Source organism: Cheilinus undulatus, linkage group 23 (assembly GCF_018320785.1).
Source record: "Cheilinus undulatus linkage group 23, ASM1832078v1, whole genome shotgun sequence".
NCBI classification, from domain to species: domain Eukaryota; kingdom Metazoa; phylum Chordata; class Actinopteri; order Labriformes; family Labridae; genus Cheilinus; species Cheilinus undulatus.
The window spans coordinates 25,507,856-25,520,397 of NC_054887.1; the positions used below are offsets into that span (position 1 = coordinate 25,507,856).

At 40.4% G+C, this 12,542-nt stretch overlaps 1 protein-coding gene across 2 annotated transcripts in view; it reads right to left on the reverse strand.

The window, feature by feature from the left end:
• Positions 1 to 3,313: 3,313 nt before the first annotated feature.
• Positions 3,314 to 12,542, reverse strand: part of ptn (pleiotrophin) — a 125,640-nt gene continuing 116,411 nt past the window's right edge. For both annotated transcript variants that reach the window (XM_041780896.1, XM_041780897.1), the window contains one exon: positions 3,314 to 4,050. In XM_041780896.1, the coding sequence (XP_041636830.1) occupies positions 3,995 to 4,050 (56 nt within the window). In that variant the 3' untranslated portion in view covers positions 3,314 to 3,994. The remainder of the gene's footprint in view (positions 4,051 to 12,542) is intronic.

Sequence of the window (12,542 nt, forward strand, 5' to 3'; positions counted from 1 at the left end):
ACCTGATAAACTGATTAAAACACAATGTTGTCATTGTAAACACACCAGAGTTAAGCTGCTGTATCAGGGCAGCAGCAGCTACACAGTAAAGTACTTACCGTCGAGTGTTCCTGCCTCAACAGGGATGGAAAATAAGGAAGCTACTGCTTCTTTAAATGTCTCACTTATGTTTAAAAACCAACACACTATTCAAATATTCTCTGTTCCCTCTTATATGTTCCCGTTTCCATATACTTTTCATTTGGTAACAAGTTACTTTTTCCAAAGTGAGGCTAATTTTAGCAGTTTTCAATTTCCTATAAAGTTAAAGGAGGTTTCTATTCAAACAGGAAGAAAATGTTCCTTCAGCCTAAGGCAATACAAATTACAAAATAAAAACAAAACAAAAAAAATATCCTTGGAGTGGGGTCTGACTGCAGACTACAGATCTCAGACGCCCCCTCTTGCAGACCACTACTGTGAGACGCCACATCTGTCAGGACAGAAGGGGTGTAATTTGCTGGTACATTTTAGATTTATTTTTATTTTTTCACCTTTATTCATCTATAAAGTCTGTCAGTTACGTTCCCTAACATTTCATAAATAAAACATTAAAAAGGTCAGAGGTCTAATTAACGCTTAAATAATGTATAGATCTGTTTTAGAAGTAGTTACGCCAATGGTGGCTTACTAGCTAGTTAGCAGTAATTAACGATACTACATAAGACGTAAGCCAATGTAGCTAATAAGCTAAAGTTAACAAAGTTAAAGCGAGCTGCCATTAGCAACTACCTCTAAAATGAGTCTAGCTTTAGCAAACATAGCATAATTGAACGCAGTGAATGTAGCTTCATTCTCTTAAGCTTAAGTGATGCTAGTTATGTAGCTACATTACCTATGTAGCTTACATAGATAATGTAGCTTATGTAGCTGACATAGCTTCAAGAGCTTTAGATTTAGCTATGTAGCAATGTTACCTATGTGGTTAACATAGATAACGTAGCTTATGTAGCTAACGTAGCTAACGTAGCTTCATGAGCTTTAGATTTAGCTATGTAGCAATGTTACCTATGTGGTTAACATAGATAACGTAGCTTATGTAGCTAACGTAGCTTCATGAGCTTTAGATTAAGCTATGTAGCAATGTTACCTATGTAGTTTAAGCAGTTAACGTAGCTTCTTTGGCATTACCTTTTGCTACAGTAACTGTATAACAATATTTTCACAGAAGACAAGCTTTTAATCTGAAATGAGACTGTTTACTGAGCTTTAATACACAGTTTTAATCAGGTTTTGCAGGTCAGGTTTTTAACTTTTGGTAGCCTTACCCCTGAGTTTCTGTCAGCCGGCATGCCGGTCATTGGCTGGTAAAAAAAAGGGCTGAAGTCCGGCAGATAAAAATATAACCAGTCAAAATGTCCGGCAGAAGAAGACCACATAAGTAAATACTGAATACATGCATACTATATTTTGTGTAACCTAGAAGATATGTTGTGGGAATGCTTTAATCTAAATTAAAAGTAGCCTAATCTTACTATACCTACTGTATGTGATGTGCGGGGGTTGTTTATCTCCTCAGACAGCAAGCACATGGCTAATTAAGTTCCGTAGGTATGCACGATGACATCAAACCAAGCCTATCTCTCTGAGCGTGCTCAGTACTACTGGAGACTATGCAGGGAAAGTTTGACCAGAACTTTCTCGTAAAGCAGAATTTTAATCTAAGTGAGGTTTTCCTGGTTAACCAAAGGATTAGTATCATCAGCAGTATGGAGGGATGTTGTGTTGGTCATCGCTGCATGAAGAGGCTGAAACAAAAGGAACTGTATAGCTGAGCGCCTTTAACACCGATGCAGCAGCAGAGAGAAAGGCCTACGCCAAGCAGAGTTGTAGTGGACTTCGATAAACTACCTATGACCAATCTTCAGATAAAGTTAGATTGTAGTCAACACAGAATCACATCGTGCTGAACGGCATGGACCACTTGGAGCTGATAACGACGGCTCCATCTCTCTTCCCCGTAGCTGGTTGTTAAGGCTTGGGATGTCCTGGCTAATTAGCAGAAGTAGTCTTGGATAAACCGTTAATGAGAGGAGGACTGGACCGGACTATCTACTGTGGAGCTTTTGTCTTTTCGGGACTAGTCCAAATAAACCAGGATGGTTGAATTTACTGCTTTAGCAGAGGTTACAGTTCTATCATCATGATATTAGCAACTGACAGTAAGACTAATTTTTCATTTGAAATGTAGAGTTCTAACGCAGTGTCCAGTAAAGGGAGCACTGGGGAGTTATGTTTGGATGCTTTGTTGTTGTCGCTGGAGGATGGTATTTGGCTGTTGTAAGCTGCTAAGTCATGGTGGCAGCCAATGTGTTAACAGGCTAACGGTGCTGATGTGAAGTTTACTGTTGTTGTTTTTGAGTTTAACGTGGGCATATATTGTGTAACTGACTGCGTAAGGAAAAGCGCGCAGCTTTCATTTTGATACTTTAAACCACTTACACAAAGAAAAACAAGAGAAAGTCTTTGGGTAGTCATTTCTAGGGTCTAATAATGTGTACATGTCTACCAGTCTGTAAGAACAGGGTAATAATTACTCAGGTTAACTGTCAGCTTGGTTTCTACTGTCTCGGTTTTGGGTCAGGTCTGGAAATAAAAATGTGTCCTCTCTCCCGTTTAGCGCAGACTTGTATCGATGTATCACAGGATATCAGATTTATGCATTTTGCTGCTGTTAATGCAGTAAAACAATATTAGAGCAAATGTCTGATAGTTGTTCTAAATGGCCGAAATTCTTGAGGACTGCCAGTTATTTTGACCAGGGACAAAAAGTCTAGCGGAAACACTTCCTTACCTTTACCTAATCCTAATTGGAATTTTAATCTGATTTTATTGTGGCATGTATTTCTGTTCAGAGAGATATGGTGTCTCACTGTAGTGGTCTGAAAGGTGAGGGGGATTTAAGATCTGTGGTCTGCAGCCAGACTGTCTTGGTTTCTTTATTTTACAGACAGTACGTAAGCTGGAACTAGTGAGATTATCTGCATCAACCAGGGATCATTGGACTTCAGTGAGTCATTTTGTACATGCACACCTGCACATTTCTCATTGCATAACAGTGTGAAACGCTACATTTCATAGAATAAGAACTCTGAAGCTGTTTCCTGTCATGGTTTTTGGAATAAACATCTCAAATGTAGGCAAATATTTCTCATGATTCATTATCAATAGGTTTAGCATGTCAAAATTTCTTGAAGGACTCAACAACCTCTAAGGTCTAATCCCAAAACCGCCTCCTGAAAAGAAGTATCCATTTTTACCTTTTGTACTCATTTTATTTTTGGAAATGTAACAGGATAAAAAGAGGATGTTAACTACAACTAGGAGACTACAAAAGCAATGACTTGATTTTTTACAGTGCGTATAAATTGAGGTACAACAGAGCAGCAGGAGGAAAATTGTACAGAAGCTTTTCCACACAGATCTAGCTTATTTGTATTCTTACAAGGAGTTAAAGCAAAAATACCATCGCACAGAATAATTGGGGGAAAGTGTTACCATTTAATTGAGCTACTTTAAAAAAAATTGCAAGTACGCCATTTTTTTGTTTCTCAAATTAATTAAGTGAGCTTCACTTTTAGCAAACTGCCTCATTAAGTCGCTGCATGGACCAAAGAGTTCTCCAAATTAGCATTAGGCTATGCATCTGTAAAACAAATCCTATCCGATTTGCTCTTTAGAAAATAATCCTAGAAATAGCATCATTAGGTAAGAACACTATCAAACAAATGTCTTCCAAATTCATTATTTGTATTATGTCTCCTATCACAGGTTTTTCTTATCAGGCGCTAGAAAGAAGAGAAAGTAAAACACACTAAAGTCTTATTTCCACGTGTTTCGTCAAAGCTCTACAGGCTCCTACTGTCGACCTACAGGATATACAAAGAGGAACCGTGTTGATACAGGGCAGCGGACGTCTTTTTCCACCCTTTTCTCCCTTCCTCCAACATCCTCATCAGTCCATTTGGGCGCGCTCTCGCTTCTTGCCTTCCTTCTTCTGCTTCTTCGCATCTGAAAGAGCAGGAAAAAGACAAACACAGTCACATTCCTCGGTGTTTACCCAGACCTTTTCTCTGCCAGAGGTGGTGTGTTTTTTGAAAATAAACAAACCCCCATTGTGTCCGTGAAGAGCACAGATGCTCCGCTTCAGATTGTAATAATCAAGCGTACGAGCTTTAATTAGATTTGTGTGCCAGAGTGCAGGTTTCGAGCTGTGACGCCGCATGCAGTCCCTTCTCTGGGCCTCTGCTGGGGGATTGATTTGGTGGCGTGTCGTACGCCATGCTCCCATGAACACCCTGCTTTATCATCTCCCCGCAAGAATGGGTTGGTACCTGGCAGCCATGACAGAAGCCACAGTCCATGGCTTCCCTTTCTGCTCTGCGGCCTCTTCGCTCTGCTGGACCGGAAGAGGGGACAACCTAGCAGCAGTTTGGGTAGCTAGCTCCTGGCTAGCTGCTTGCTGGACTGTCAATCAGCCAGGCTCTTGTGTTTTTCTGTTTGTTTTTGTGCATTTCTATTTGTCTCACTGTCAAGCTGTCTGCCTTTGTGTCTTTTTTAGTCTTTCAATATGCAGCTGAGTGTGTGCAGAAATGGTTTTATACCTAAACCAACAATTTTTCAAAGATTTCTTTGGTTCAGTGAAACATTTCACTGCCAAATAAACCTCTTGGTGACATTTTTCTTGAAGCAATGAATAAAAACTGGTTAAATTCCTTTTGGAGGATGTAAATGCTGACTTTGTTCTCTTACTCAACCAAAAACTTAACCAGTCTCAGAATAAAAGGGGCTGACGGGATGTTTTTTGGTTGTCCAGTTGGTCCAGTTATTTTTTGTGAACTAAATAACGATTTAGTTGATTTTCTTCTGAGATTTTAAAGGTCACAGGTCACGCCATTGGGCCTCATGCTTATCCCATCTCATGAATGGTTAGAGGAATTTTCTTCTTATTTTGCAAAAAATGTCCTTTCTCATTTAAAGGTCACATATTTCACCCTTTTAAGAGGAGTTTATTTTGGTTAGAGAGGTCCCAAAACCATGGCTGTGAAGTCTGTTGCTGAAAAAACACTCCAGTAATGGATTTTTGTAAGCCAAATACACCCCTCTCTCTTTTAGCCATGCTCAGAATAAGTTGTGTCTGTGGCTTTAAATTCTAACGAGCTGTCTGACTCCACCCCTCTCAGGAAATGGATGTGGCCTAATGAATGTGGTTCTCCTGATCCTCCTCTCAGTTGCCAGATGAGAGGAGGAGGGTGGAACTTTCTTCCAAAAGGGGAGGGCCAACTGAACCTATGGGCGGAGCCAACTCCCCACATGACATCATGAAGGGAAAATCCGAGAACGGCTTGTTTCAGCACACACTCCCTGAAAAGTGAAGAAAGAGAGGGGGAGGCAAATGGATTTTTCTGATCCTTGGGGGGATTGTGGACAGGCCAGGGACACATATTTACATTAGAAATGACTTAAAAAGGTTTATTTTGCATTATATGTGACCTTTAGAGCTCTCATGCTGAGTTTTAAACTGTTTACCAAAGAGGCTGAAACTAATATCAGAGCCTTTTTATGAACTCCAAAGGCAAACAAGACCATCAGTATAAAGGTTACTCATTCCTGTATCATCATTTTGGATACTGGAAACTGCAGCTGTGGGGTAGGTGTCACACCAGCAGATTAACACAAAATGAATAACATCCTGTTTTACCCAGAAATAGATAGATAGATAGATAGATAGATAGATAGATAGATAGATAGATAGATAGATAGATAGATAGATACTGACTATATCTGAAAGGTGGATAGTTTTTCTATTATGCGTGTAAGAAAAGGACAAAAGATGTATTAATATGTCCACATGGTGGTCAAAGTTGGCACCAACAAAACGTTCCTCACAGGGCCTTAAGTTTGACACTTAGAAAAGAATAACAAAAGACAAAAGTTACTGTGCAGATCAAAACCAACAAAAAAGGGCAGCTTTGATTAGCATGCCCTAGCAGTCAAATAAAAGAAAGTAATATGTGAAGAAAATAAACTTAAAAGAATATCTTTAAAGGATCCAGAATCACTAAATATAAAAAGACTGTCAAAACTTAAACCCTAAATCTATTTTTCTCTTGTTAAAGAGACGGCTCCAGGACTCATAAATCCCCTCATGTCATGCCGGAGAGCCGCTATGAAAAAAGACTTGGTCTTAGTGAATGAGATTAAATTCAGTTCAACCTTTTTAACATTCTGAATGTGCCCTACGAGCAAATCTGTTCCTGTCACCTCCACTGCAAACTTCCGTGGGCATTAACATTTTGACGTGCCAAGCGTTCACACCCATGCAAATGTGGAAATTGCTCTTCCATCCCATTTGTTTGCTTGTTTTCATTTTTCTCTTTTTTTTTCTCTTCGCCTGTTGTTTTTGTCAGCACATTCTGCTCCCTCGGGGGAGTGAGACGGAGAAAAAGATCCTCGCTGGCTCTGCTGTATCTGCTTCATGTATGAGACGGGGACTCAAACGCCGAGCTGGAGAAGTTTCTTTGCTCCTCTCATGACACTGCTCACTACCCTCTCTGGCTCTGACTCAGACCGCTGCTGCTTTCTCCTGCTTAAATTTGGTCTGAGCCAAGACACACTGAGTGCATACAGAATCTGGCTTAGAAGCTCAATCTGCCCTTTCGGCATTTGCTTTGAGTCTGGAAGTGCATTTACTCAGGGCAACAGTGAGGTAGTCAGATACACCTCCAAGTGTACTTTACACATCTTCTTCACAACACTTTAAATTCAAATTGTGTAATTCATGTTTCTCATCGAAAGTAATGTCAAGATTATTTGCATTTTGCACACTAAACAGTGCATGACATTCTAGCAGTGATAAATACAGTGCACATGTAAAAATGACAGCAGCATGATAAATACTTTTACCTCATATTTACATAAGGGATTTGGTGCATACAATTTTATGCATCATAAAGTAGATATCATTTTTAGTTGGCCTAAGAGCCAACCATAAACACAAGACTGCTGATAAAGTCATGACATGGGGACTTCTTTGAATGCCATTTTCCACGTCTTCTTTCTTACTTTTGGTCCTGTTTAAACCTACTGTACACACAGCTTATGTTTACAACCCATATTTACAGCAGATACACTGGCTGTTAATATCAGCAGAAATTTTCATATCTGCCGATAACAATCATTAACTTTTTATGCTAATGTCAAGTATGCCAATCATGCATTCCTAGAGGAATTGTCTGATTTTATCAGAACATAAATTAGGAGTTTGAGTGGGTGTGGAACATTTGAGGCATTTAATCCAAAAGTATCAGTTTCATGATCTGCAATTTTTTTCTCTTAATTCAGGGCATTTTTGGAGACATGGGTTATTTTTAAAGGCTTAAACAAATACAACTGGACTTAAGAAGTTTGAAGAGCCAACAGTTTCACTCCCAACCAGGAAGCTTCTTCAGGGCATCTGTTGGTGACTGTATCTCCCCCTCGATGTAGGCACGGGTGGTGACGTTCCAGTGACTGTTGGCTCTTCAAACTTAGTAAGTCCAGTTGTATTTGTTTAAGCCTTCAAGAATAATTATTGGCCTGGATGTCTCAAAACCTTCATCATTTAATTGAGACATGGGTTAGAAAAAGAAAAGCCATCGGTTCAAGTCTTGGTCTTGTAATGCTGGTAGCTGGAGAGATGCCAGTTCACTTCCTAAGAACTGCTAAGGTGTCCTTGATAAACAGCTGACTGTTTGGTATTTTGATGTGGGGATGTGTGAGATACTGGTCAGCATGGCTCCTTTAAGGAGAAACCAGCTGGAGTCTAGAGTCGTTTTAAGTTTGGTGTTCTGTTACAAATAATGCTATCTTCTAGGTTGTGAGTCACATTCAGATGTAAATACCTGGAAATTTACATCTTTTGATGTAAAACCCAAAATGTTTTCAGTCTACAGCAAAAATAAAAGAATTGGCTTCACCGCTCCAATACTTCTGGAGGGGAGTGCATTTGCTACATTGAAACAATTTTGAGTGTTTTCCACATGAAGCCCACTTTGTGTAAGCACTTCTCCAGGAAGTCCCATACAAGATACTATGCCTGCAGTGCATTGGGAAGCAGTTTGGGTCAAGAGGCTTTGAAAGCGTCAAAAGTCATTGAGCAATTTTTACAGTGTAGGCTACTCCATTATTTTGTAGATGGCTTTTTCTTAACATTTTATAAAAACCTGCAGCAGACTGCCTTGTCTACACACAGTCGAACAGCTTTACTTCTCTGGTGGCACTGTGGCTTGTCTCTCCTTGAAGGGGCCACACTGACGAGCATCTGCTGATGCTATCACACCTAGTATTGGTACGTAATTCATACAACCTCACTTACAAAATACTGAACCACGACTTTAACCAATTTATGCCTGAGGCTGAAGGAAAACATCCTCTAAAATTTAAATACTGTTTGAAAATAACATCCGAAAAACCTGAGGGTATTCTAAAATACTGCACAGATTCTGAACATTCCTTAAGCCTTTATTTCTCAGCCTTTGTGGCAGGCCGAGACATGGAGAAAAAACATTTGAAAGCTTAAACTCTTGGTTTCACTGTAAATCACCGCCTTTGCCCTAAGGCAGTTAACATATTTCAGCATCAACACCCAGTCAAATTTAAATCATCAGCATCCTCCTTCACTTCTTTAAACATGCCTCGTATCCACTGATCCTTGGCTGGCCTCTTTTTTAACTTAATCTTCCTTTCATGTGTATTTTAGCAAATTATGTAGCAGTTATGTAGCAGCAGTCAAATGTCTAAAAACAATGTGATCATTCAAAACGTTGCAGATGTAGCATTCAGTCTAAATAAGTTGATGCACAAGGAAACCCCACATCTTTGGCGTTCTTTTCATGTGCAGCCTGCTCACTAGGATTTCTTCCCATTAGTGTGTGTCGAAAGTGCATGTGTGCATATTCCTGGCCTGTGTATATGTAGCACGTCCCATGACAGAGAGAAAAAACAGAATTTCCCTACAGATAGAGGGTGGCTTGGTTGTCTCGGACCAAATCCACCAAGAAGAAGAAAGAAGAAGAAGCAGTAGCTACCACTCAAGTTTAGATTTTTTAATGTTCTGTGTGGACAATTGTGTCCATCTTTCGGCTAATATATGGATGTGTTTATTATGTCCTGGATGCCAACGATAACCTTCTTCCTACTTTCACTCCTACCAGCAGTTCAGAAGATGAAATGGGCTCATACTGCATGGATATGATGGATTTTGGAGACAAAAGATGCTTAAATTGCCATCACAGCTCATTAACAAAGTCCATGTATTTTGGTTAGGCTGACCTATTCGGGTTCATAGATCCCTTAGTACACAAATCCTGCCAGAGACCACTTTTTTAAGCACTACAAGCATGTGATCACAAAGATCAAATGGACCAAACTTTTGGGTCAAGCTTGTTTGGATACGGACCTGTGAAATCAGCCTCATAAAGTATGGCTTTGTCATCTTTTAGAACAGTTTCTCTGGCCAGTCTCGAAACTTGAGTGCTTGTTGTCTTCCTTTTCCCCTCTTTCATAAGAAGAAATCTCCAGTGTAACTCTGAATGAATGACCTTGCGTTTTTATTCTTGGACAAACACTCGGTGTTTGGCTCTTCGACCAAACAAATGTGGCATCTCTGAATTAGTTTGAAGCTATTTTTCTTGACAAAGCCTTTTGTTTAACCTGAAATCAGCTCTGGCATCCACACACTCCCCTCACACGCTCCTTGCTCCTGTTCTGTGTAGAGAGGAGGCGGAGACCTCCATGTTTCCACAGGCATTCATAATGTTTCATTTCTGCCACTCTTTGTTTTCTCTCTGTGGCTCCGCGGGGTCTGTGTTTCACCCCAGCTAGACGGCGAAGACACACAGCCCTGAATCTCACATCGCTCCCAAGACGCCTCTTAGCATTGTCTCCTCCAGAATCTGCAAATGACAGATGCTACATCCATCACAACAACCTGCTGCAGTCAGGGGAAACCCACCTATCTCCCAAAGCCAAGGCGGTGCTCAGAATTGCAGATCTGGCCGTGTGGATCTCTGCTCCCTTCCACGGGTTAGATCGCCCTCTAAGTCGCTCCGAAGCCAAACATTTTATTTTTTTCCCATAAGCCCTGTGATCCCGCTGCTGTGGACTGTATCTCTGCCATCCCCTGACACACACAGAAAAGCGTACACAATTCCCTGTCCTGTGCACACCTCATTGTGCTTTTCTTTCCTCCCAGTAACCCCCTTTGCTTCCCGGGGCTTATCTTCCAACTGGCAGACCTGGGAAATCGCTTTGCAATCAGGTAGCGACTTTCTCTTCCCAACTGCCTCCCTTCATCTCGGTGGCTGTCATCCTCGCTCTGCCTCTCTGTTGCCCTCAGCGCTCACACCTCTGTCACTCTGCATCCACATATCTGGCCTTCATTAGAATAGATTTGTGCAGTTTTGCAGTGCTATACAAGTGGACATGCTCTCTTTTGCATGCAAGGGCATTAACATACATTTTCAGTGCATTTTACATGAAATTTTCATAATCCGCATCGATATTCTTGCATAATGAAACATGAAAAATTAAATTTGAAAAGCAGAGTAATCGAAGCGTAGTGTTGAAGCATCCATGCATCTTTTAATGGGATTTTAATTTAGACCACACATCAGACTTTCCTTATAGATTTCCCTACAATTAAATGCCATACAGCAGCACTTTTCACTGGCAGATAGAGGGCTGAATCTCAGTGTCTTATCTTTGATCATTTATAACAAATAAGCACTAAAATCCAGTGTTTAGGATGCACTTTCACTAACAATTTTTAATCCAAACAGTGGGCAGTGTCCTGTAGAGGAATGGAACCAATATAAGACTGAGACAAGTGTTATCATGACCACAAGGGCAGTCACCAACATCACACATTGCACAACCCTGACACGATTGAAAATTCACACCAAGTCCCCCTGTGTATTCATGGGGATGCTGACCAGGCCAGCGGGGGCAGGAGTCACTCTTTTTTTTTTTTTTTTTTTTTTTTTTTTACAGGTTTTGTTCCACACAAGGTCATAATTCTGCTTTTAAAGGAAATGCTGAAACCTGTGGAGAGCTAGCTTGGTTGAAAAGACTCTTCAATTAAAGACAAGAAGTGACCAGCAAAAGAGCTGGTGAGCTGACGGTTCTGACAGTTTACCTAATATTTAATTCGATAAAGCATGGACTGAATGATGTTGTGGCTGATAAGGGAGAGTAGGAGGAAGTAATTTGACATGTCTAACACCCCTCCTGCCAGCTATAACCGTGATTTTTCAAAGGCACTTTCTGAAATTCCAGGGTTGATACACCTCAGCTGGTCCAGATCCGGACACAAGTGCCGTCCAATCCAGACCCAAGCATACTTGTTAAGTCATTCTGTCAATCAAATTTACAGTGATTTATCTTGGCCTGCGTAGCTTCTCTTGTCTTAGCGATGGCTACAAGTAGTGCTACTTGGCCAATCAGAGGCTTCAAATGTACGAGGCACTGCCTGGGGGGGGGGGGGCTCTGTTTTGTGTAGGTACATGTAGGGGGTCTCTAAGGACAAATGGTTGGCAAACACTGCATTAGGTTAGCTCAAGGGTGTGCTCAGTCGTCTTTTTTAATGGATTGGCCCAATGTGAGCGATGATTCGTTAAGGGGTACATCAAATTTTACAGGAATGATTAACACTTTTAGCCTTTCTCCCCTTATCATATTTGACAACTGACAGTAAAGTATGGAGTTGATATCATATTCATGGGTGTCTTTTTTTGTAAATTACAACAAGGCAGGGCCCTATGATTTCCACGTTAATGGAATTGTGTACAGAATTATTATACTGTGGAAATTCACTTAATTTGACTGAAATGCTGGAAACATTTCACTGATACATTGATTATCATTACTTTATGCATTATCCAAACTGCAGCTCGAAGGCCAACATCAGCCCTTCAATAAATTAATTAATTCAATGTTATTTCTATTTATTAATGGACATTTAATTTACTCACATAAACAGGACACTCTCTTTGATGGTAAAATGAGTGTTAAGGTTAGAAATCGAAAAAAAAAAAAGAAAAAAATAGAATTGTGCAAAAATTAAAACGAGTTTCAGATTTATTGGATGCGGGCACAATTAATGGTTTTAGTGGTCTCAGTTGCAATCATGACTTCTTTCCTTGGATATCATTTCTACATCGCTCTCTCCAACTTCTGATTCTCACAACTGGCCTCACAAATAAAAGCACAAAACACCAAAGTGAAACAAACTTGCATGAGTCAACATGTGGGGTCTTTTGCATGTCAGCTGCTGTCTATAACAATGTTGACACTTGGGTTGCAAAAGCCTTAATATGTTGTTTTCTACTTTGCAGTGGAGGGGAATCTACAGCAGCACAACTGCTTTTGCTGGGTCTTGATTACGACATTGAAAGCAGTGACAAAGCGTCATTATATGTGCAACTTGGGAATGAAAAAAGGGCTGCAGATTATGGACAGATGGA